This window comes from Marmota flaviventris, chromosome 11 (assembly GCF_047511675.1).
Source record: "Marmota flaviventris isolate mMarFla1 chromosome 11, mMarFla1.hap1, whole genome shotgun sequence".
NCBI lineage: Eukaryota > Metazoa > Chordata > Mammalia > Rodentia > Sciuridae > Marmota > Marmota flaviventris.
The window spans coordinates 27618442-27642740 of NC_092508.1; the positions used below are offsets into that span (position 1 = coordinate 27618442).

The following is a 24299-nucleotide window of genomic DNA, read 5'->3' on the forward strand; positions in this document are numbered from 1 at the left end:
AGAAAACCTCCAACAGATTCAGATCATAAGCCATCAAGGTTTGCGTGATTCTGGCAAAATAGCCAATTACTTGCTGGCTTATTGTAAGGATAAGTACATGATAAGTGTAAGAAAAACTTGGAAGGAATGCATGTTGTCAGATAAATACAACGTACAGTGCACTTGCCTTCAGACAGCTTTCTGACCCAGCCTGCTGGACAAGAGGCACATTCTCAATCCATTCCAGAATCTAGGACTCCATGACTGGTATTTGGAGAGACAGCATCCCTAATTCAAATTCTCTCTGATTTGCTGCTGTAGTTTCTAGGCTTCGAGAGGCGGATCTTCCCAAAAGACATCAGGTGCAGTGTAAGCTGCAGGTACTCGCTCAGCTGGATAAGCCTTTAATCATGGAAAGAAGGCTTGTAAAAAAGGAAATGAAAAAGCTCCTGTAAGTATGACTGAGAATAACTTTTATGACACTTGGCATTTGGTGGGCTGTCATAGAAGGTTGGATGTTGGCAGGCGGGTAAAAAGCTAAGGAAGACTATTCCTGCACTACAGGAGAAAGCCAGAAGATGATCTGGCCTGTCTCCTGCCAGAGAGATCTCAAATGTAGTGCAAATCTCTCAGGAGGATGTTTCTGCTGGCAGCATGCAGATTGGAGGTGTCCCCATTCTACAGTCTGGGAGCAGAGCAGGGCACGGTATGCACCATCGAAAGGGGCTGGCCCTGCTGGTAAAAGATATAGGAGAGATTCCTGGAAAATGTATCCAAGGATCCAGCATTTAAACTGCTGCCTCTGCAGCATTTATTGGCAGCCTTATCGACCAAATAATTCATTTCCTTTTTCTTGATGACTGATTTTTAAAAAAAGGGGGGGGGAGGGGGGACCGAAAACATCAAGTCAGCATGAAATTTTTTTTCCTCTTCTGTAGATTTTCTTTGACTTGGTACTTAACAAATGTTGGTGGAAAATCACAGACCATGTAAGAAGCTAGGAAAAGATTATATTCTATTTCATATGTATTATAGGCACAACAATAAAAATCCCTTTTCATCAGATGTTATCTCAGACCCCATCAAATGTCCTTTCTCTGCCTACAAAGTTAACTGTCTTTTACTACGTCCTTCAGAAATGCTGGAATATGCCATATGTGAATTTGCATACATTTACTTTTATGTGTTTGGAGGCTAATACAATAATAAACAAGACACAATCAAGAATGCTGACTCTCAGGGCTGGGGTAGTGATTCAGTGGTGTAGCGCTTGCCTAGCATGTATGAAGCCCTGGGTTCAATCCTCAGAACCACATATAAATACATAAAATAAAAGTTCATCTACAACTAAAAAAAAATTTAAAAAAAGGATGCTGACTCCTCTATATATGTCATCCAAATAATGGAATTTCAAAATTGACATAAATATAATTTTAGATTCAAAGAATAGATTTAGGCTTCTTGGAAGGTAACTTGGCAAAAATTCAAGAATATTATCAATCTAGAAAAGTTAAGGACTCAGAAGAAAGCTTTAAAAGCCAAAAACAAACTTACCCTCCACACAGTAACTAGTCCAAATATCCTAGTATGGTAAATAGACAACCAGAACTGACCTTATATAAAAAAGTAAGGTCTCTGGATATCAATCTTGAAGCCACCAGAGTCCTTTTCCTGAATCCAGTTCCTCTCTCCGACTTTCCCACAATAGAACCCATTTCTTTTCTTTTCCCATGGTGCTTAGTCTACCCTCCTTTTATTAAAAGTTATGGTTAGAAAAGAATCTAACGAGAATACACTAACATGGAATTACTAAAAAGTTTTCATGCATAATTCCTTCTAAGGGCATTTGAATTTCAATGCAGAAAGATTAGCATAAAAGAATACATTCTTATAGCATTTTATATATCTGGAATTTACTAGCTTTGGATGTTCTGCCTGAATTTAGCGTGAACTGAAAAGGAATCTTCACGTGAAATAGTGGGTCTCAACTCTACTTTTGCAAGAAACTTTTTCTGTGTGTGGGTATTTGGTATGCTTATGCTTTCTTGTAAATCCTGTTCCCATGAGTTTAATTTCAGATAAATGTGATTGAAGTTAATTATGGTTAGGCCTTTTAAACCTGCAGCATGGCAAGACTGCTGTGTAAATTGAAAATGAATATTAAGGCAGCTACCAGGTCATCAGCCACTTCTGCTGTATCTCAGTCTGGGAGGGAAGGTTTGGGAAGAAAGCCTCTGTCGGCAGACTGAATCCTGTGTCACCTACAATGGTTCAATGCTGCTCTCTTGCTTTTAAGGGGAGATTATATTGGCATCAGACTTCGGGAAAATGAATTTGATCCAAAAGGAAGAAGGCAACCCACCTTTCTAGATGATATGGTAAAGAAAGGCATGCTGACGTGGCTCACATTTGTGTTCTATGTGTATTAAGAGGGCAGAACCAGGATTGAGGTTATGGAGTGAATGGGGCGCACGCACGCACGCACACACACGTGCACACGCACGTCCTCTTCCTCATCTTTCCTCATCCTGACATTGTCCGTATGATCATTTTGACCCACTAAACTGAAAGCAAAAACAGGATGAGAAAATAAAAGTCCTATTAGGGGAGAAAAGATGAAAAAGCAAGTGAGTGCACGGTAAAATGTTGCATTCAAGATATTAAGAAGTTCTTGACAAAATTAGCTACCAAGTAGTTCTCATTTCCTCATCATCTGCATGATAAGGGGGTGGGGGAAACAAACCAAAGCAGTGTGTAATCGTAAAATCCCTTGTGTTATTCAAATTGAAACCCAGATCCAGGTTAGGTTCTCAAAGTTCATGACACAGAAATTAGAAAGATTTAATCCAAATTAGAAAAAATTTAATCCAAGAGAAATTAGTAGAAAGTTCTAATCCAAGAGAAATTCATATTCCCCCAGCTTTTCCTCTGCCCACTACTTACCTTTGCACTAAGAAGGAAGAAAGAATCTCTCTTTTCCCTCCCCCTCTTCCTCCAGCTCTGATTAAAGCAATGTTCACTGACTTTTCAAATACTCCTTGGAGCAGAGTTTAGTCTGATTCTCTCTGGACACATATTGAACAGAGAAATTACATAGATTAGAACTGTGCTTCTCAAACTTTAATGAGGTTTTATTGTTGCCATGCTGTTTTGATTTGGGACGCCTGGGCCAGTCTGAGAATTTACATCACTAATGAGCATATAAGCAATCCAATGCTGCTGATCCAGGTTTCCCACCCTGGGTTAGGTTGCAAAACTGAGCACTATCCAATTTTCCCTCTTTATTTATTTAGATTCACATTTCAGTTTGGTTCAGTGCCTGGAAGAAATAATTCTATTGTTTGGAGAATGTTAGAACCTTAGAGCCCATCTAAAATAAACAAAATCAAAATCAACTTTCCCTTTTCTTTGGGGATGAGGAGGAGAGATAAATGGTATACTCACTAAACAAAAAACTCTTAGAAATTACCAGGGAAAAGTCATTGTTAGAATATAAATGAGCATTCAAATTGTCCCTCAGCTTTAAGCACTATGTGTGACTCTGCGTGTCACTTGATCAGGTCCACCTCCAATCCTTTGCTCATGTTGGTCCCTCCACTGGGATGTCCCTCTGGGAAACTGTCCTCATCCTTCAAGCTCTAGTTTTGAGAAAGCTCCCTCTCTGAAACCATCTACCTGCACCACCTGCCCAGGTAGTCACAAGAGTCCCTGCCTCCAAGTTCCCACAGCACTTCCCCTATACCCTGGAAGCACATTTCTGATGTCACCCAGAATCAGAAGTTCTCTTTGGCCCTCTTCCCCTACTCTTACCTTTTTCTATTTTAAAACTTAAGGAAATTGAGGCCCAGAGAGCATCAATCACTCACTCCAAGGATAGACTATGAGTTGTTGGCAATACCCAGATTTGAACTCAGATTCCCTCATTCCTGGGTTGATATTCTTTCCACTAATCTACTCTTTCTTTTTGGAACCACACGAATCAAATTATTGCTCTAGTGGAAGATAAATTTAATGTCAGAAGATCCTGAAGTATTTCTGGCTGAGCATCCGGTTATGAGGCTTAGCTAATAATCCTTCCCCTTTGGACATGAAAAAATAGAGCAGGCTTAGCAGTGCCATCGTCGCTGGGCCCAGGGAGTCCCGTGGTCAGTGTCTCAGGCTTCTCCTTTGCTGTCTGTGCTCCCTCTTCCAGGCACACTATGACTTGGCCATCAGCGTTGCTTTGCAATGGCTGGATCACTCCGAAGATTTAACTTGGCTGAAGTGGGAAGAAGTGTAAGTTGTAGTACATTTGTTGTTGTTGTTGTTGTTTAACATCTGACTTGGATTAATGGTGCAGGAAGTTCCAGCTCAATCTGGCATCTTTCACTCATAGGCACTCTGATTTGAATATACTCCAGGGTAACTATCCCTCTTCAACTAGAAACCTGAAAAAAACCCCATCTTTGTCAACTTAATAAAGTCAGAGATGTGTTTACATATTTTGCATTTCTACCAATTGGTTTCTATCGGATTAAAAAAAATTTCTTGCATAAACATCCCACCTGAGAAACATGACCCATGCTTTTTTGTGTACAAGCTGTGATTTTCAAAATGATCAATTTGGTGGGTGGAAACTGCAATCTTTTCCTAAGGACTGTCAAACCCAATCTCTGGAGAGTTTAAGCAGATAGGTACCTGAGCCGAGCTGCTTGAATCATGAAATAATTTCCTTTCCAGGATTATTAGCATTTTCTTCCACATGTAGTGTCAGACAGGCACTTAGTTGATACGAGAGGGAACTAACAAGGTCAGGATGAAGTAGTCTATTCCAGAAACCAGTTATTTTTTTCTGTCCCTAGGCCTTGGACTATACATCTGGTCCTGGATGGAATGTAGCAGCTCGATTTGGTTGTAATAATCAGAAAATTCAGTTTGAACAAACTTAAGAGGGAATAAACAAGTGGCATCTATCAGAGATCTGTAGACAAGTCTGTGCTTGGCATGGTTTCATACAAAACTCAGTTGATGTCCCTGGGACCTACCTTTTGCCCCATTTGCTCTGGGTGGACAGGGCAGGGGATATACTGACTAGCTTAGTCCACAGTGCTCCTTCCATTCTTGGATTCTAGGGGAGTGGTTGGTCTTCCTAGAGGCACATAAGCTTGCAGTGGGGTTAGGCAGTTCACCACAAGCAAATTACCACAATCAGGAAAAAAGATACTGAAGCCAGCAACATCTGCCACAGTGGCCAGTCTGCCAGTGTTTGATAACTATGAAGACATGAATAAAGAGGACAAATTCATCATCAACATTGGAAGATTAAAAATTCAAAGTGGTATTACTGACGGAGGATTAATCACATTGATTTTTTTAATCAATAAGTGGGTAGCACACAGCCAATGCAAATTACTTATGGATTATTATCACAGACTTAGCAAGTGTCATGAGGAATACAAATAAATCTTCAGCTCTTATTTATTTATATTCCCCCTTAGGAAAATGCCTCTTCATGATCGACCCAGATATCCAAACCACAGAGAAAGAGAAGCAATGATTTTATCATCTTATGCTGGAATCTTAATGGTAAAGAAAAGAGCACTGCATGTATTAGTATCTTATATCCACTACGTGCATTTATATGTTATTGTGCATATATGTTATTTTTTGACCAATGTTTATAAATGTTTAGCATCTACTAATAGCAAATGTTTCCTTTTTAATGACATCATAAAAAAGATTTTGACTTCTATACTGTACTACAAGAACATTTATTTAAAAAACAAACAAAAAAATAAGAATGAGGGACATAACTAATTGGTATCAGGAAGACTGACTTATTCATTTATTTGAAAGTTAGTTATTTAGTGCCTGTGACACCACATATAGTACTAGACAAACAAGCTCTGATAGCTTTGTTTTGTAATAAAATAAAAGCCAAGATATGACAACACCTTGATATTGCTGTTTTTATTTAACAGAACAGTATCCCAATTGAAGAAGTCTTTAAAATTTATGGGGCTGATTCTTCTGCCAATTCTGGTACTACCAAGGTAAGAGTAATTTGGGACTATCAATAGAGGGGAGATTGAGAGAGAGATTACTTAGCTTATACATTTATAATGATGTATTTTCAGGCATCAGTTATGAAATAACAGTTTTATATATAAATGCACAAAACCACATTTATTTGAATATCATGTTTGTAAAATGCTTTTAAACATAGGTTTACACAGTTATAACAAGTGTATTTTGTGTAAGACCTGGTATGGCAGCAAGTAGAGCACCAGACCTGGACTCGAGATTCTGCTCCATTTCTGCCTGATTTTCCCCTCTTGCCTTTTGTAACATACATCTGCTAAGCCACGTTCTCTGTGATGAACTATGTCAGCTGGAGCTAGGACTCCATCTCCAAGGCACATTCCCCAGACACAGGAGCTCACTTACTGCCACCACCTGTCCCTTTCCCACAAGACTCCTGAGATTCCTCGGAAGTCACCAATAGTGCAAGCATGAGGGAAGGACAGGGAATCCAGAGACCAGGTCTGAGCTCTGACTCTACCACTACAGAGCTGAACAGGCCCCTTTCCCTCCTTGGGTCTCCGTATACTGATTTTTTAAAAAAGAGAGAGTATTCTGAATGATCCTTAGGCCAGTTCCGTGTTTGCCAGTTATGGATGTGTGACTATTCAGTTTGAATTTAAGTACTGACAGCTGTTAGAGGTGACCTAGAATTGCTTTAGCTCTAGATACCTCTGGAGGAAGGAAGAGGAAATGGAAGAATGTCATTGAGGGGCCTGTGGCAGGAGGGAAGCAGGAGGGAAGGATAGGAAATGGAAAGACCGTGGAATGAATCTGACATAACTTTCTTTTGTACATTTATGAATACACCATAGTGAATCTCACCATCATGTACATCCACGAGACGGGGGTCCTAATTACAATAAAATATATTCCATGCTTGTATAATGATATAAAAATGGATTCTGCTGTCATGTATAACTAAGAAGAACCAACTTTTTTTTTTTTAATTAAAAGAGTCCCATTCTTATGGATGTACATGGTGAGGGGTTTCACTGTGTTGTTTTCATATGTACTTGGGAAAATTATGTCAAATTCATTCCATTGTCTTTCCTTCACTTATCCCCCATCTCTTCCCTCCATTCTCCATTGTCTAATCTAGTGAACTTCTATTCTTCCCCTCACTACCCCACTTTACTGTGGGCAAGCTTCAATCTATCAGAGAAAACATTCGACTTTAGGTTTTTTGGAATCGACTTACTTCACTTAGCATAATAGTTTCCAGATTCATTCATTTACTGGCAAATATCATAAAATCATTCTTCTTTCTGGCTGAGTAATACTCCATTGCATATACATACCACATTTTCTTTATCTATTCATCTATTGAAGAGCCCTTAGATTGGTTCCTTAGCTTAGCTACTGTGAATTGAGCTGCTACAAACATTGATGTGGCTGCATTACTGTAGTATGCTGATTTTAAGTCATTTGAGTATATACTAAGGAGTGGGATAGCTGGGTCAAGTGGTAGTTCTATTCTTAGTTTTTTGAGGACTCTCCATACTGATTCAGTATGATTCAGTAATCACGCTGAGTGATTGCCCCAATTTGCAGCCCCACAGCAATGTATGGATGTAGCCTTCCCCCCACATTCTTGCCAACATTTATTGGTACTTGTATTCTTGATAATTGCCATTCTGACTAGAGTGAGATGGAATTTCAATGTAGTTTTAATTTGAATTTCTCTAATTGCTAGAGATTTTGAACTTTTTAAATATAGTTGTTGACCATTCATATTTCTTATTCTGTAATATGTCTGTTCAGTTCCTTTGCCCATTTATTTATTTGGTTGTGTTGTTGTTATTGCTATTTTTGTTTTGGTGTATAATTTTAGGTCTGGTATTATGATGCCTCCTGCTTCACTTTTCTCAATAAGGATTGCTTTGGCTATTCTGGGCCTCTTGGTTTTCCAAATGAATTTCATGACTGCTTTTCCTATTTCCATGAAGAACATCACTGGAATTTTGATGGGAATTGCATTGAATCTGTTTAGTGCTTTGGGTAGTATGGCCATTTTGATGATATTAATTCTCACTGTCCAAGAATGTGGAAGGTCTCTCCATCTTCTAAGGTTTTCCTCAATTTCTTTCTTTAATTTTTTGTAATTTTCATTGTAGAAGTCTTTCACTTGTTTTGTTACATTGATTCCCATGTATTTTATTTTTTGACACTATTGTGAATGGGATGGTTTTCCTAATTTCTCTTTCAATGAATTTGTCATTAGAGTAGAGAAACACAATTAATTTATAAGTATTAATTTTGTATCCTGCTACATTGCTGAATTCATTGGTGAGTTCTAGAAGTTTTCTGGTGGAGTTTCTTTCTTTCTTTCTTTTTTGAGTTTTCTGAATAGACTCATGCACTTGGCAAAGAGAGCTAGTTTTAACTCTTCTTTTCTTATTTGTATCCCTTTTATTTCATTATTTTGCCTAATTGCTCTGTCTAGAGATTCAAGGACTACATTAATATAAGTGGTGAAAGTGGATATCCCTGTCTAGTTCCTGTTTTTAGAGGAAATACTTTCAGTTTCTCCCCATTTATAATGATGGGCTTGGGCTTGTCGCATATAGCTTTTACAATGTTGAGGTATGATCCTTTTATCTCTATTTTTTCTAGTGTTTTAAGCAAGAAAGATATTTTATTTTGTCAAATGCCTTTTCTGCATCTGTTGAGATAATCATGTGATTCTTATCCTTTAGTCTATTGGTGTGATGAATTACATTTATTGATTTCCATGTGTTGAACCAACCTTGTATCTCTAGAATGAACCCCACTTGATCATGGTGCACTATCTTTTTAATGTGTTTTTGTATGTGATTTGCCAGTATTTTATTGAGAATTTTTGCATGTATATTCATCAGAGATATTAGTCTGAAGTTTTCTTTCCTTGAAGTGTCTTTATCTAGTTTTGGTGTCAGGGTGATACTAGCTTTATAGAATGAGTTGGGAAGGGTTCCCCCTTTTTGTGGAATAATTTGAGGGAATTGATATTAGTCCTTCTTTAAAGGTTTGATAGAACTCAGCTGAGAATCCATCTGGCCCTGGGCTTTTCTTTGTGGTAGGCTTTTGGTGACTTCTTCAATCTCATTACTTAAAATTGACCTGTTTAAATTTTCTATATCATCCAGTTCAATTTCAGGTCATATGTCTTTAGGAATTTATTGATGTCTTAAAGATTTCCTAGCTTATTGGAGTATAGGTTTTCAAAATAACTTCCTATTATCATATTTCAATAGTGTTTGTGGTGATATTTTCACAACAGGCTTTAGTAATTTGCATTTTTCTTTGACTTTTCATTTCTGTCTTAACATTTCGAAATTTTCTGTTATTATGTCATTGAAAAGATTGTGCATTGCATTGGTTTGTACTTCAGAGCCTTCATCTACCCCCACGAATATTAGATTTGGCCTTTTAATGTTATCCCATTCCCACCCACGTTCCACACAGCTGGTGGAATTTGGGGTCCCTCTGTGTGAAGCGGGCTGGCTGTAAAATAAAGTTAAAAAAAGAAAATAGTGAAAAAAACCACACAAGGAAAGTAATTTTAGAAAGCAAGGGTGGGACAGCTCTTCCACCTTAGGGATTGAGCTTCCACACTGGAAAGAGAGAGAACTAGAGCCCGTGTTTGCTTTATTATATGGAAAAAACTTCAAAGGTTTTCCATAGAATGTTCTTCCCCAAATAAAGTAGGAGGTGGGCTGTCCAGTTTCCAACAGGTTACGCCCAAATCCCTAGACAAGCAAAGACAGAGGTCAGTGCATTGTGTAATGCATAGAGTAGGAGAAGCCACAAAACAGATTGCAATGCCAAACCTAAATCTCCTTGGCTCAAGGCCAAGTGAAGACACTCAAATAGCTCAGGGGTGGCTTCCCACATCCCATATTTCTTGAAAATTCTGTTTGTGGTCTCTTAACATTTTTCTCCATGATCTTTATTTTCAAGGTTATATATTTTTTCTTCATTGCCTGAAACTCTGTCTTCCAAGTGGTCTAGACTATTGGTGATGCGTTCCATTGAACTTTTAATTTTTTTTTTATTAATTCCTTCATTTTGAAAAATTTTTATTGATTCTTCTTTCTCCCCTCATCTTCTGGGCTTAGGGAGGTCTAGGGCAGGCATCAGATACATCTGACTGGTTGGTCCCAACTCACATGACTAGAGGACAAATATGCAAAGTCTCATTCTGGAGGTGATGTCACTATGTACCCTTGTCTTGGCTGGGCCATCAATCAAGGTTTGCAAATGTGAATGTTTGAGTAGTTTGGGGGACTCATGTTCATGCAGGGGGGTAGAAGAGGAAGACATGCTGTCTAGAGGTGAGCCAGCCAATATTCCTCATCTGCCCCATCACTCATTCATTCATTAAAGAGCCTCTGTACAGGAATACATACTCTCCACCCTCATATCAGTGACCAACACTGAGAAGCCCAGATGTATGCATTCGCTACAAAAGAACTAGCTTAGAACAGAAGCAGACTATCTCTCCCTAGTGGGAGACTTCTTGTTTTAAGGTCAGTACTTGCTTATTGCTATGAGATAGGATCATTTATTGATTTATATGTGAAAGGCAATTGGTGCCATGTTAAACACTAGGATTCTAAATCCTCAGCTGTCTGAGTCTGAATCTCAACTAGGCCAGTTACAAGCAGAATAATCCTGGGCATGTTTTCTAACCCCTATCAGCTTCAATTTCATTTGTAGAAGCAGGAAAAAGAAGATGGGTTTGTGTGGGCACTAAGTGAGTTAGTACCAATGAAGCCCAGTGTTTGGCATATGGAAACCTTTAAATAATAGCTGTGATTAAGGTTCTGGTACTCATGGTTGGGTATCTGATCTCTCTGGTGTCCTTCTATATCAGGATTTCTTAACATTCTTCTTATTAACACAACATTATTCTCCACTGTGTGCATAGAAAGTTGGAGTTAGGGACTGTTGTAATCTAGCATTGTAGGATGTTTAACAGCATCTCTGGCCTCTAGCTACTGAATTAAAATTGATTTTCTCCAGTTTGACAATACAAAAAAAAAAAAAAAGTTTCCAGATGCCAATGTCCCCTAAGAGATGAAATTACATCTGGTTTAGAACCACCACTCTATTCAAAAAGTATAGATAATCAAGCATCTATGTGTATTATTAACACGATGTAAACTTTGCCTGTTTTGGACAACTAATTATAACAAAGGGTATGATCTGAGGAACCAATACAAGAATCTGAGGACCTATCCCTGTGAGCCCCACAAGCTCCTCTCCACATCCAAAATGCCACCTCAGGCCTTTTTCTTGTGGCTTCACATTAACTCCACTCAGGGGCATTTTTCACATCGTGAATAAGGAATTAGCAGGGCCTCTCAAAGGAAATGTAGCATTTACAAAATGAGACTGTAAGAGTGTTTTAAAACAGATCTTTGGGATTTAACATAATTTTTCTTCAATTGTTTTAACTAGGAGATAGAGTTGTTTTAAAGAAGAAAAAAAACCCTTCATATGTCTAAACGACCTTTGATTCCTTTAGATAAAACATCTCCTTAGCAACAGCTAAAAACCTTCCCAAGCTAAAGTTTAAAACCCGGTTGAATACTAATCAGATTATGTAGAATTTCCGGCAACTGAAATAAATGGGCCTCTTATTATACAACAGGGTACTGTGCTCAGGCTTGAGGGCTTTCTCCAGGGCTCTTTGCTGCCACCTGGTGACAGACAGGGATCCAGCCCAATACCCTTCCCTCTTCCTCAGAGGAAGCTGTGTTTTGCTGATACAAAACTTTTTTCTTTTGAGGACTCTGGACTGGGCAAAAGTTCACCTAAGGGCCTTTATGTAAGTCAGGGATTTTTACAGCTACATTCTGATAAACAGAAACGGCTTTACTCGATTTAAACTGTATGAAAAGCATAAATCTTCTTTCAAAAAACAGAGCAAGTAATAAAAATATTCTTCAGCTCCATTTGATGGAGAAGGGGCAGCAGTGAGAAAGGAAAGCAGAGAGAGTTAGAGTGAGTACATCAGAGCACGGAATAGAGACCACACCAGCACCACTGCTTTCTTCTCTTCCTGAAGCCACATCCCAATGTCTGTGTGGCCTCTGATAAATAATTATTTAACACCTCTGATCCCCAATTCATGTTCTCTCTCTCCCCACACCCTCTCCCTCCCTCCCTCCCTCTCCCCAATTCATATTCTCGCCCCCCCCCCTCTTTTGGTAACAAGGATTGAACCCAGGGGTGCTTACCACTGAGCCACACCCCCAGCCTTTTTTATTTTTTGAGATAGGGTCTTACTTAGTTGCTTAAGATCTCACTAAGTTGCTGAGGCTGCCCTCAAACTTGTAATCCTCCTGCCTCAGCCTTCTGAATTGCTGGGATTACAAGTGTGCACCACCACACCTGGCCCTAATTCCCTAGTTTTAAACAGGCACACCTGAGTAGGCAGGCTGACTCCCAGCCACACCAGGTGCTCCTGAGAATTGAGACCATGATGTACATGGTGTCATGATCAATGACCAAGTACATACATGATGGTGGCATGGGGAGCTTTTCCTATCAGTACTAAGATTTCCAAGTCTGGCCCCACCCAGCATGGCCACCTCCTTCCTCTTGACGGAGGCTGGTCCTGCCTGCTGTAGGCCTGTCTGTCTTTGACCCTCTCACACTTCTTCTCATAGCTGCCAAGTGTCTTCTCCTCCTGAAGAATGCCCAGACTGAATCATGCAGAAAAGAGAAAGTGAATTTATGACAAGGAGAAGGACCTATGTTTTCAACAAAAGTTCAATATCAATAAATATTAATAAGGAATTAAAAAACATACTTTCAATATTAATGTGGGTAGTATAGTCTGAAGATCGTCAATCTTAACCATGTCCAATTAATACTTACCACATATGTTTAAAGTACAAAGACCAAGCAAACAAACCAACCCACCAAGTATATGAAACGGAATAGAATCAAGAGAATTATTATTTACTTTCACATATTTGTAGTTTTGCCTCAGATGAATCTCTAAGCAATATGTTATTTAATTTTGCACATAATTTTAATTTTATATAAATAAAATAACGGCAAATGTGTCATTCTATGGCTTTCTTTTTTTTAACCCCACATTACATTCAATAAATTTACCCATGTCATTAATGTAACTGTAGTTTATTATTACTGCATATTGCATTTTACCTTAGGAATATGTCAATGTACTTGCACATTTTTTTCAGTCTTATACATTTGGATTATTTCTTTTATATATCTCTGTTGTGTGGAAGATGTCTGTGTGGTGTATGTCTGAGAAATTGCTAAACTGTAAGGTATGAGCATCTTCAACGCTTTTCAAAAAATCAAAATGTTTTTCCAAAATGATCATGCCCATGCTATCACCAATGCTGGTTACCCACACTGATACTTTCAGACTTTTAAATCTGTTAAATACATGATGGTGTTTTGCTGTGCTCCTGATCTCTAATGGACAACTGTTTGTATGTTTCCTCTTCTGTAAAGTGCCTGTTAAAAATTTTGTCCATCTTTCTGTAGAGTTACTTGTCTTTCTCTCTCTTTTTCAATACAGTCTCAATTTTTGGAGAAACTACTATAGGATAGAATCAGCCAAGTCATAGATTTGCCAATACTTACAACATTTGAAATTTACCCTTTGTTTTCATAAGCATTAAAACATTTAGTAAGTATAATTTTGCAACACCTGAATCACATTTGCAAAACTTCTTAGAAGTATACAAGCTATCTTTGCAGATTATGAGTCCACTTTTATTTTGGCAAATATGATTGATATAAGTACATGTCCAAATGCTTTGACACTGAAGGCCAGAAACTCTCTACTTTCCATCCTGGAGATGATCATAATAATGTTTTGAAAGTTACTGGTCCAGGCTGAGAGGCAGGTGATGATTACTATCTATACCCTTCATTCCTAATTATGTACCCCTCCATTGGAAAAGTTCCTATATCCCTGTAAACATCCTCATCTTCTCCTCTCAGCCTTACAGATAGAAGAAATTTCTGTTGAATGTGCTTTGGCATTCAGTCAGCACACGAATTGAGAAATAATAAGTCTTTTATACTGAGATAATGAAGATATCAGTCAACAGCTTTAGAGTTAAAAAAGAGAATGTGATTAACTCTAGATTACAATCTAAATTTCATCCTAAAGTACCTAAAGCTAATTTATGGCTCACATGAGTCATGAGGTTATCAGGACTAGAAAGATTCATAGACCATTTGAGCTGGAAATGTCCTTTAAAATCCTCAGTTTCCCCTGTGGGTGGGGAAACTAGAGCATGCAAAACATCAATCTTACATCTACTTAGTGAAGAACTGCAGAAGAACAACTTACGAAAGCTGGGCATGGTGGTGCACGTCTGTCATCCCAGCTTCTGGGAGGCAGAGGCATGAGGACCATGTAGGTAGGTCTATTTGTTCAAGACCAACCTGGACAACATAGTGAGACCTTGTCTCAAAAAAATATAGTGACTTATGCTGGGCACAGTGGCACTTGCCTGTAATCCCAGCTGCTCATATATATATATCTCCACTTTCTTTTTCCTTATATCTGACACACATTATTCTATAGGGCTATAATCACAGCCATAATAGCCCTATATTGCTATATAGCCTCCTTTTTAATTATTTTCTGTGTTTTAGGGTCATCTTTTTTAATAGATTATTTGCTTCTTAAGGTTGGAGGTCATAGTTGATGCTTATGGTTAATTCTTTATAGTTCTCACTGTGAAGGAACTCCCCAAAATATTTTTGCCATATTACTTGTCAATAAAAAGTGAAGGTGAAGTTTAGCAGTGCCTCTGCTAAGGGGTGTTATAAGCTGTTTTGTCAACAAAAAAGAACACAACTTCACTTTTTTTCCTATATGATATAACAGAAACCCCAGAGTGATACTAAAATACAGAAGTTTACTTATATGAAAGGAATTGGGAAGTGGGCAACCAGTTAGTACCACAGTTTCACCAAATTGTGAGGAACACAGGTTCCTTTCAGGTCTCCATTGAGTCATTTCTACAGTGTGGCTGTCAACCTCATTATCTAATATGCTTGCTAGAGCTCCAGCCATCACATTATGTTTTAGGCAAGAGAAGATGAAGAATTGACTCCTTCTTCTTCTAAGGAAATGTACCATGAATCTCAGAGAACACTTGATCCTATGTACCATTGGTTAGCACCTAGCTGTATGGTCACACCTAGCTAGAAATGAGGATTTAGGATATAGACCTTAGCTGAAAAGAGGACATCTAACTAAGAATCAGAAGGCGAAAGGTGGCTCTTGGGAGGCAGCTAGCAACCTCTGGCACATGATCTAGGCCACACCAGCCATAAGATTAAGTCAATTTGCTGTGAACAAAAATTTTGTTTTTCTGGGCTGGGGATGTGGCTCAAGCGGTAGCGTGCTGGCCTGGCATGCGTGCGGCCCCGGTTCGATCCTCAGCACCACATACAAACAAAGATGTTGTGTCCGCCAATAACTGAAAAATAAAATGTTAAAGTTCTCTCTCAAAAAATAAAATAAAGCATGGTCCTAATCCTTAATTAAACAGAAGACCCAAACACTAGTTTGTCAAATACTTTAAAAAAAAAATTTTTTTGTTGTTTTTCTAATTCTTCTCCCAATAGATTGAAGGGATTTCAGCCCTTTAAAGTGATCCATTAGCCAGTGCCAAGAGTAGCCAGATCTTGTCTCACATGCAGGAATGTTACTATCCAAAAACCACCACATCTCAACTTGGAAGATAACAGGGGAGAAAAAAAAAATTGGTCTATCTTACAAAAACTCTTCCAGAGATTACGTTATCATGATATGAAACCAGCATAGCCTTTATTTCAGAGCCTGCTAAAAATACCAACCAACAAACAAATAAACAAAAAAAAGAAAGAAAGAAAGAAAAATCATAGATTAATTTCTTCTGAGCATAAATGCAAAAATCTTCAACAATATATTAGCAAGTCAAATCCAGCCATTAAAGGGATTTTATTCCAAATATGCCAGGGGAGGTTAACACTAAAGAATCAATCAGTGTTTTCAGAAAAAAAAATATATTTTTTTTTCCGAATATTTTTTTCAGAATAAAAATTTTGACAAAATTCAGTGCCAATTCATATTTTTAAGAAAGCAACAAGTTTGAACTCTGGATGGCAGGGTGTCCATGTAGGTTCATGCTTGTAATGGACCACCAAGGAGCAGGAAGTTGATAGCAGGCAAGTTTTTTATGAATGGGGACAAGAATTTACTGTCCCTTCAGTTTTTCTGTGAACCTAAGATTGCTCTTAATAATAAAGGCTATTAATTTTTGAAAAACTTAAATGGCAAAGGTGATTAAATTTTATGTCGTGTGCATCTTATCACAATTTTAAAAACCTAGCAAACCAAGAAGACAAAAGAATTTCCTTATTTTGATAAATTATCTAAAAAAAAAAACTACAGCAAATATCAGACTTAAAGATATATTCTCCCTGAGATGAGGAATAGAGCAGATACTTGCTATTGCCATTCCTCTTTCTTTTTCTTTTCTTTTTGGTACTAAGAATTGAACCCAGGGCTTTACCACTAAGCCACTTCCCAGGCCTTTTTGTTCTTGATTTTGAGACAGGTCCTCACTGAGTTGCTGAGATTGGCCTCAAACTCAAGATCCTCCTGTCTCAGTCTCGGTGTGTTGCTGGGTTTACAGGTGTGCGCCACCTCTCCTGGCTATACATTGTATTCTTAAAAGCTCACACAGTGAGTACTAAGTGCTTTTACCCCAAAAATGATAACTGTGAAGCAATATACATATTAATTAGCTAGTCTTAACCATCCCATAATGTATACAGCATATACTCTAAAACATCACTCTGTTCATGCCTCCCTGGGATTATAGGCATGTGCCACCACACCAGGCATCGGTCCTCTTTAATATTGCATTGAAGATCTTACCCTGTGGGGAAAATAAGAAAAAATAAACAAAATTAAAGGATAATAGAAATAAAGAAGAGTATCTCTGAATGGGGTAGTGCACACCTGTGATTCCAGCTACTCAGGAGGCTGAGGCAGGAGGGTTGCAAGTTCAAAGATAACCTAGGCAATTAGCAAGTCCTCTTTCAAAGTAAAAAGGGTGGTGGATGTAGCTCAGTGGTAGAGGGCCCCTGGGTCCAATCACCAGTACTAGAAAAAGATTTTTAAAAAGAAAGGAGAGAAGAGGAAAGGACAGGACAGGAGGGGAGAGAAGAGAGGAGTCGTTCTTCAAACGTGACATAATGGATACTTTGAAATTCCAAAAGAATCAGTAAACTAGGGCTGGGGATATAGCTCAGTTGGTCAGGTGCTTGCCTTGCATACACAAGGCCCTGGATTCAATCCCCAGCACCACACATACACACACACACACACACACAGAAAAAAAATCAATAAGCTAATATATTAATAAGTGAATTTTAGTAAAGTTGCTGGATACAAGGTCAATATGAAAATTAGTTTATTTCTATATGCCAGGAGTAAAGAGAAAGCAAAATATAGAATTGATGCCATAGACTATAGTCACAAAAATACTTAGGAATAAAATTAATAAAACATGCACAAGGATTGATACATTGCAAATGTTACTGATACTAAAGAAGGCCCAAAAATGAATGAAGAGATACAGCATGTTCATGGGTTAGAAGGCGTGTTATCATTTAAGTCTCAGTTACCCCTAAAATAATCCAGAGATGCAACTCAACCCCAAGCAACATCCCAGAAGCTCGATCTCATTCCCTTTTTCCTTTTTCCCTTCTTTCTTTTCTCGGACATTGAAAAGCTGATTATAAAATTCATTAGGAAACACAAAGAGCCAAAAATAACCAAAGTGATCTTGAACACTGAAAGCAAAACTAGGAGACACAGCAGGTATCAAGGCTGACTGCAAAGCCAGTTGGGGAGGGAGGGGTTAAGGAGGTAAATATTCTATGATTCCATTGAGATTAAGTACAAAAACAGAAAAAAATTAATCAAAGTTATAAGAAATAAGGATAATATTTTTCCTTAGAAGAAAGACAGTGGTGTCAAGGAATAATCACGGAGCTTTAAGGGTGCTTGTGACCGGGGTTTTGACTGCGTAGGTTGTTCTGTTAATGAAAATCCATTGAGCTATATATTTATGATATATCCATTTATTTCATCAGAATTTAATGAAAGTGCATAGCCGTTAAATCTAGCAATTCTCCATGTAGAAATTTAGTTTGTACTTAGATATGAGGTGTGGGGGGGAGATGTTTGCTGCAATTTATTTGTAATAAAACAAATTGAACAAAACCTCAAAGTGCATTGATTGAAAAACAGTCACATGCATTGTGTACTTTTGTAATGTGGAGTATATAGTGCATGCATTAAAAAACTGAGTCACATCAGCATCTAATGCCAGGAAAAAAGAGCCCTGATATTCTTTTACAAATTGCAAAATAGTATAAGAATATAGTCCCTTTCATTAAAAGAAAAAAATCCCTCCAAAAAATCTACATAAACCACACAAAGTATCTATAGCTAAAATTCTATGGAAATACAGATTTATACCTAGTTTGAAGGGATACCAGTTAAATGGGTACTTGACCATTACCAAGGTGATCATTGAAAGTTTGGAGTGATCGAGTAGAAAAACCACTGGCCTGGAAAACTAAAAATGAGCATTTATTTTCTTATCATTTTCTCTTAATGTTTGCCTCAATCAAATATATAAAGGGTGTCTTATTAATAAAATGGCACATTTCCTGAGATGCATACACAAAGAGAATTGTGTAATCATCTTGTACTTCTTTGAAATAAGAGCCCTTCCTATAAATAAAAAAACCTAATCCCTATTGATGAGAAGGCAGAAAGTTGCTGATTCTGCAAGAGGGACTCTAAGTTCAGGCTTCCTGGCTCTGATTAGTTAAACGTCAGCAATTCACTCAACCTTTGTCTGGTAGATAAGGTAGGATCCTGTAGAGGAAATGGCAGCCCAGGAGCTGCCATGGGCTCTTGTATATAATGACCGGGCTGGGAAATGGTAATGATGTAAATAATAATTCTCATCATCATCGTCAAATCTAAAATACAGTGCTGTACTATGTGCTAGACACTTTTCTAAGCATTTTAAATATGCTAACTCTAATCCTTGCCACAACGCTATAAGGCCAGTATTATTAATATCACATAAATAAGCAGGCACAGAGAAGGTAAGCGGCTGCCAAGGTGCAACTTGTTTCCAAACACAGCCATCTGGGCACCAAAATCCATGGTGTTAACTACCAGTCCCTTGACTAGTATTAGTCAATGATATTTGAGGGTCCAGTATGGGGTGGGCACTTTGTAAGGCACTGGATGAGCTCAGTGGCCTGCTTTCTCCCACCCTCCAGTCTCTTCCCCACATAGGAGCCACAGAGGTCTTTGATTTAATTTTGTTTCTTTTGTGGCACGTGCTGGGCAAGTGCTCTACCACTGAGCTAGGCCTGCAGCCCCAGCGTGACCCCTGGGTTTTCTGTTTGTTTGTCATACAGGGGATGGATCCCAAGGGCACCTTACCACTGAGCTACCTCCCCAGCCCTTTTTTATTTTATTTTTAATTTTGAGACACGGTCTCACTAAGATGAGGAAGCAGATGAGGTTCACAGATGAAGGAGCAGATCACTCAGCACTGGGGTTAGGGGGACATTGGGGCAAGTTTCTCAGTCTCTGAGGCTGGCCTCAAACTTACAATCTTGCTGCCTCAGCCTCCCAATTTGCTGGGACGACACGGGTGTGCCACTGTGCCCAGCCCAGAGTGATCTTTTTAAAATCCTAAATCAGATCTTGTCACACTACTGCTTAAAATGACTTGGCTGGCTTCCCTGCACCTGACTGACGGAGACCTACGTGATCTGGTGCTTCCTCACTCGGTTTCCCACCCCACTGTCTTCCCTGCTGTGTCTGGAAAGCTTGAGCTTATCTCAAGAACGTCCCTTTTGCTTTGCCCACAATGGCTCTCTCCAGCTCCTCCTCACCAGGCTGCTGTCCATCCTGTGAGCCTCGGCTGAAACTCCACTTCCTTCTAGAGGCTCCTCTGTCCATTCTGTTTGAAGTGGAGGCTGCCCTGTAACTCCCTGTCTCCTCATCTAAATGCACTCATTTAGTGCATTTATTGAGCTCCTCTCCAGGTGTCACTCCCCTGTTGTCCACTAGTTTATTGTTTCTCCTCACTTGCCTCACGAAGCTCCAGAAGGGCAGGAGTCCCATCTGCCTTACAAATACCACAGCTCCTACAGCACGCCTGGCCCATGGCAGGTGCCCACAGCACACATGTTGCCTGCAGGGCGAGTCCCAGCCTTGAAGACACTTCCAGTGTAGTGCAGCCCCCAAGGTCATGACCAACTTCCATCCACTGGCCTTGTTCTATGGGACTCCATGCTTTAAGTTCACAGATGAGGGAGCAGATCACTCAGCAATGGGGGTGGGGGGACTTTGGGGCAAGTTTCTCAGAAAAGGGGATTTTTCTCAAAGAAAAAGTGGGAGCCTCCAGGGAGAAAAAGAAGAAAGGGCTATTCAGGAAAAGGAAACTGTGAAGAGCGCCAGGGTGTGAGGGGCATTCTGGGCAGTGGGAACCAAGTACAGGAGCAAAGGCTGTGTGTGAAGTTCATGCTCCCTGTGTTTTGTGTGCCTCGGTGATGGATGTTATTAACATCTAAGCCCCCCGCGTTGGTGAAACAGAGTGCAGTTAAGAGCTATGACTAACCGATGTCAACCAAATGAAGCTCCTGCAGCTTGTTAAAGCAGGACTGTTTCCTTGCAGGTTCCCCGAGCTCCACTCTTCCGCCTCTCTTTGCACCCTTTTGCCATGTTAACGGCACCCAAAGCAGCAGAGTATGCCCGCAAACAGAGTAAGCCTGTTTATTTCCATCTGTTTCGAGAAATTTTAAATAAAATAGGATGTGGGCTCACAAACAAAGGTTAAAATTGACATGGTAACTCAGTTTCTAATTGAATTAAAAAGAACGGGGAACTTGAAGGACTTGATTCACACACACCCACACCCCCATCACCCAAATCACAAGGTCTTATCTGTCAGATTCTTTGGTGGTGGGAGCAGAGTGGTCCAGAAGGGGAAGATCTGAAACTGTGGGGGGCACATTTTTTTTTTAAGTTTTATATACAGATGCGGTTACTCTCTGTGCCTGCAGGTGTCAAGTTAAGAAGGGGAGCAATGAATAAAAATGCCACCAGTGGCTCTACAGAGGAAGCAAACGCCAGGAAGTGGAAGTCATCAAAGTGTTTTTCCGGCACATCACCAAAGAACACAGTAGGTTTAAAAACAATGAATTGGACCAAGCTGAGACCAAGTGTTTGGGGAGAACTCTGCTTATATTGTGATTAAATTTTGAGCCTTTGGAGTCAGATGTTCTGGATTTGAATCTAGAGCCTGCTGCTTAATAGCTGTTTGACTTCAGACAGGTACTTAACCTCTCTGTACACTAGCTTCTTCCTCTGCAAAATAGGAAGAATAATGGTACTTATCTCTTAAGGTTGTTGAGATGACTGAAGATTCTACATATTAAAAGATTAGAAGAGTGTTTGGCAGTTAACTCTAAATAAATATTAGCCATAATTATCTTTTCAGCATTTGAAAAATACTATTTGCACCAGACATAGTGGTGTACTCCTATAATCCCAGTAACTTGTGAGGGCTGAGGCAGGAGGATTGCAAATTCAAAGCCAGCTTCAGCAACTTAGCAAGACCCTGTCTCAAAACAAAAATTAAAAAAGGGCTGGAGATGTGACTCAGTGGTTGAGCACTCCTAGGTCCAATCCTAGTGCCAAAAGAAAAGAAAAATATTATTTGCAAGTTAATTGGCCATTATTCTTAAATCAAATAAGTATATGAAAGAGGTTTATTTTATTCCTTATGAGAATTTTATTTCTTCCTGCTTGGCATCTCCCCTGCTCTTGCCCTGTCCATCTAATTTCCTATTTTTATGTTGCAGAATCAGAATGGTCAGAAGTGTACAGGGCTGGAGGGAATGAAGAAAGCAGTTCTTTTTCTTCCTGTTCTGAGTTCTCAATTATAATGTGCACAGTGAACACAAGTTCAAAAAGAAGTCAGAGAGATCAAGGTGGCCAACATAATAAAAGATAATAGGGGAGAGAATCCGAGAAGTGAGAAAGGCTGGGATATTTTAGGGTTCTAAGGTAGAAAAGAGAGAAGGAAATTTTGAAAATTGTACATTGAGATATGAATGGGTTTGTTTAAGAAGCATAAATTTAGGGCTGGGGTCATGACTCAGTGGTAGAGCACTTGCCTAGCATGTGTGAGGCACTGGGTTCAATCCTCAGCGCTGCATATAAAAAATAAAGGTCCATCAATAACAACAATAAAAAGGTTTAAGAAAAAAAAAGAAGCATACATTTAAACTTCAAATGCATTTTTATTTAGTTTGGTTGCTGAAATGAGAATTTCAAAGATATAATATGCACAGTGAACACAAGTTCAAAAAGTGAACTTGTTTAAAAAAAATTTTAAAATGTGACTCTCTTAATCAACTGAGCCACATGGGGCTCAGTATTTCTTTAGGTTCTGGAGGGAAACTATTGATTGATTAGAAATTTAACCTCATCATAGAAACTGCTTTAGGAACTGCCTGGAATCTTTAGCCACATTAGGGCTTTAATAAACATTATTCTAAAAATAGAATAATTGCTCTATGGAAAAATCAACACCATATTGAGTTTTGTTCTAAAGGTATTTGCTAGGATGAGATTTGAGAGTCTAGGTTTTCTAGAACATATCTTTGCTTCTGAAGAATTTTTTAAAGTCAAATGAGGTCATTTTCTTACATGATTTTGGAGACAGCAAGCTGAAGAAAGCAAAACAAGGCAAGAAACAAAAATAAAAACCAGAAATAGCACACACAAACACCCTGCACACATGTACAAAATCATAGACTGATAATCCAGACTAAGCTTATACTGTCAAGTATAACTAATTAAAACAAATAAAAAACTTTAAAAAAAAAAACAGATCCCTGAAACAGGGATTCATATACTTGTTTGGATCATATATGGATCCTGTGTAATGAGAATGTAATTCTAAAGATTAATTCAGTGGTGTTTTGTTTGTTTTGGTACTGGAGATCAGACCAGCGGTGCTTAACCACTGAGCCACAACCCCAGCCCTTTAAGGTCTCACTAAGTTGCTGAGGCTGGCCTTGAACTTGTGATCCTTCACCTCATCCTCCCTAGTCCCTGGAATTACAGACATGCACCACCATGTCAGGCTCATTTTATTTTGAAAATATAGTTTCATTCCATACATTTTCTTCTACAACTGCCACCCTAGGACTTTTCAGAGAGGGACCTTGACTAGGTATAAGCAGGGTGCTTGGCATACGTGACAGAAAAGAACTTCAGAACATGCCAGTCAGAGACAAAAGATTTGTTTAGGAAAGGAGATATGCATTCAAGGGAGAATGTGGTTATCTAAAAAGAAAGACATCTTTTGGGGTGAAGTAAGAAATACACATTCAAGGGAGAATGTGAGCCATCTTCAGAGAGATGGTCATGAATGACACCAGATAGAGAGGGAACACTTCAGTTTAAATTCAAAGCAATAGATGCAAAATTAAAAATAATATACTCCAAGCACAATACATAACTGCTAAGAAACTAAAAATGATTTGCTGTGGGTAGGGTTTGTTAAAAGAAGTACAACTTTATTTATTTATTTATTTATACTTTGAAATAATTTCAAGCTTAGAGAAAAGTTGCAAGCATAACTCAGGGAACCCATACATACCTTTTACCCAGATTCATCAATTGTTAATACTTTATTTCATTTGCTTTGCCATTTTCTGTCTCTTACCTCTATGTGTATATAGTTACAAATGTATAATCTTTCCTTAGTCCTTAGAAGTTATACATAGCCTATCACTTTGTCCCAGAATATATCAGTTTGTATATCCTAAGACCAAAATCTATCTCTTACACATCCATGATCAATTTCAGAATATCTAACACTGATACTTTTAATCTATATAGCAATTTTGTTGACAGACCTAATAATCTTTTTTAAGCATGTTTTTCATTCTGCACAGGATCCAGTGTGAGATCGCATATTGTATTTTGAGAAATGTAACTAATTTCCAAATCTATGAGAACAGTTCCCTGGAAATTCTTTTATACCTACATGTAGCTACTACATCTTTGTCAGTAAATTGGTGTCTGATATTTGACCTGAACTTGCTATAGATTGGTGTTATTTGTGTGCATGTTCTATTGATGTCTTGATACCAAAATCATC

At 38.6% G+C, this 24299-nt stretch overlaps 1 protein-coding gene across 1 annotated transcript; it reads left to right on the forward strand.

Moving 5' to 3' along the window:
* The first annotated feature begins 389 nt into the window (after window positions 1-389).
* Window positions 390-24105, forward strand: C11H2orf80 (chromosome 11 C2orf80 homolog). The gene is made up of 8 exons (XM_027941939.1): window positions 390-430; window positions 2276-2357; window positions 4172-4254; window positions 5457-5544; window positions 5940-6011; window positions 20799-20886; window positions 21187-21305; window positions 24094-24105. Exons 1-8 carry the CDS (start codon window positions 390-392, stop codon window positions 24103-24105), a joined length of 585 nt encoding a protein of 194 aa, XP_027797740.1.
* The last annotated feature ends 194 nt before the right edge of the window (window positions 24106-24299 follow it).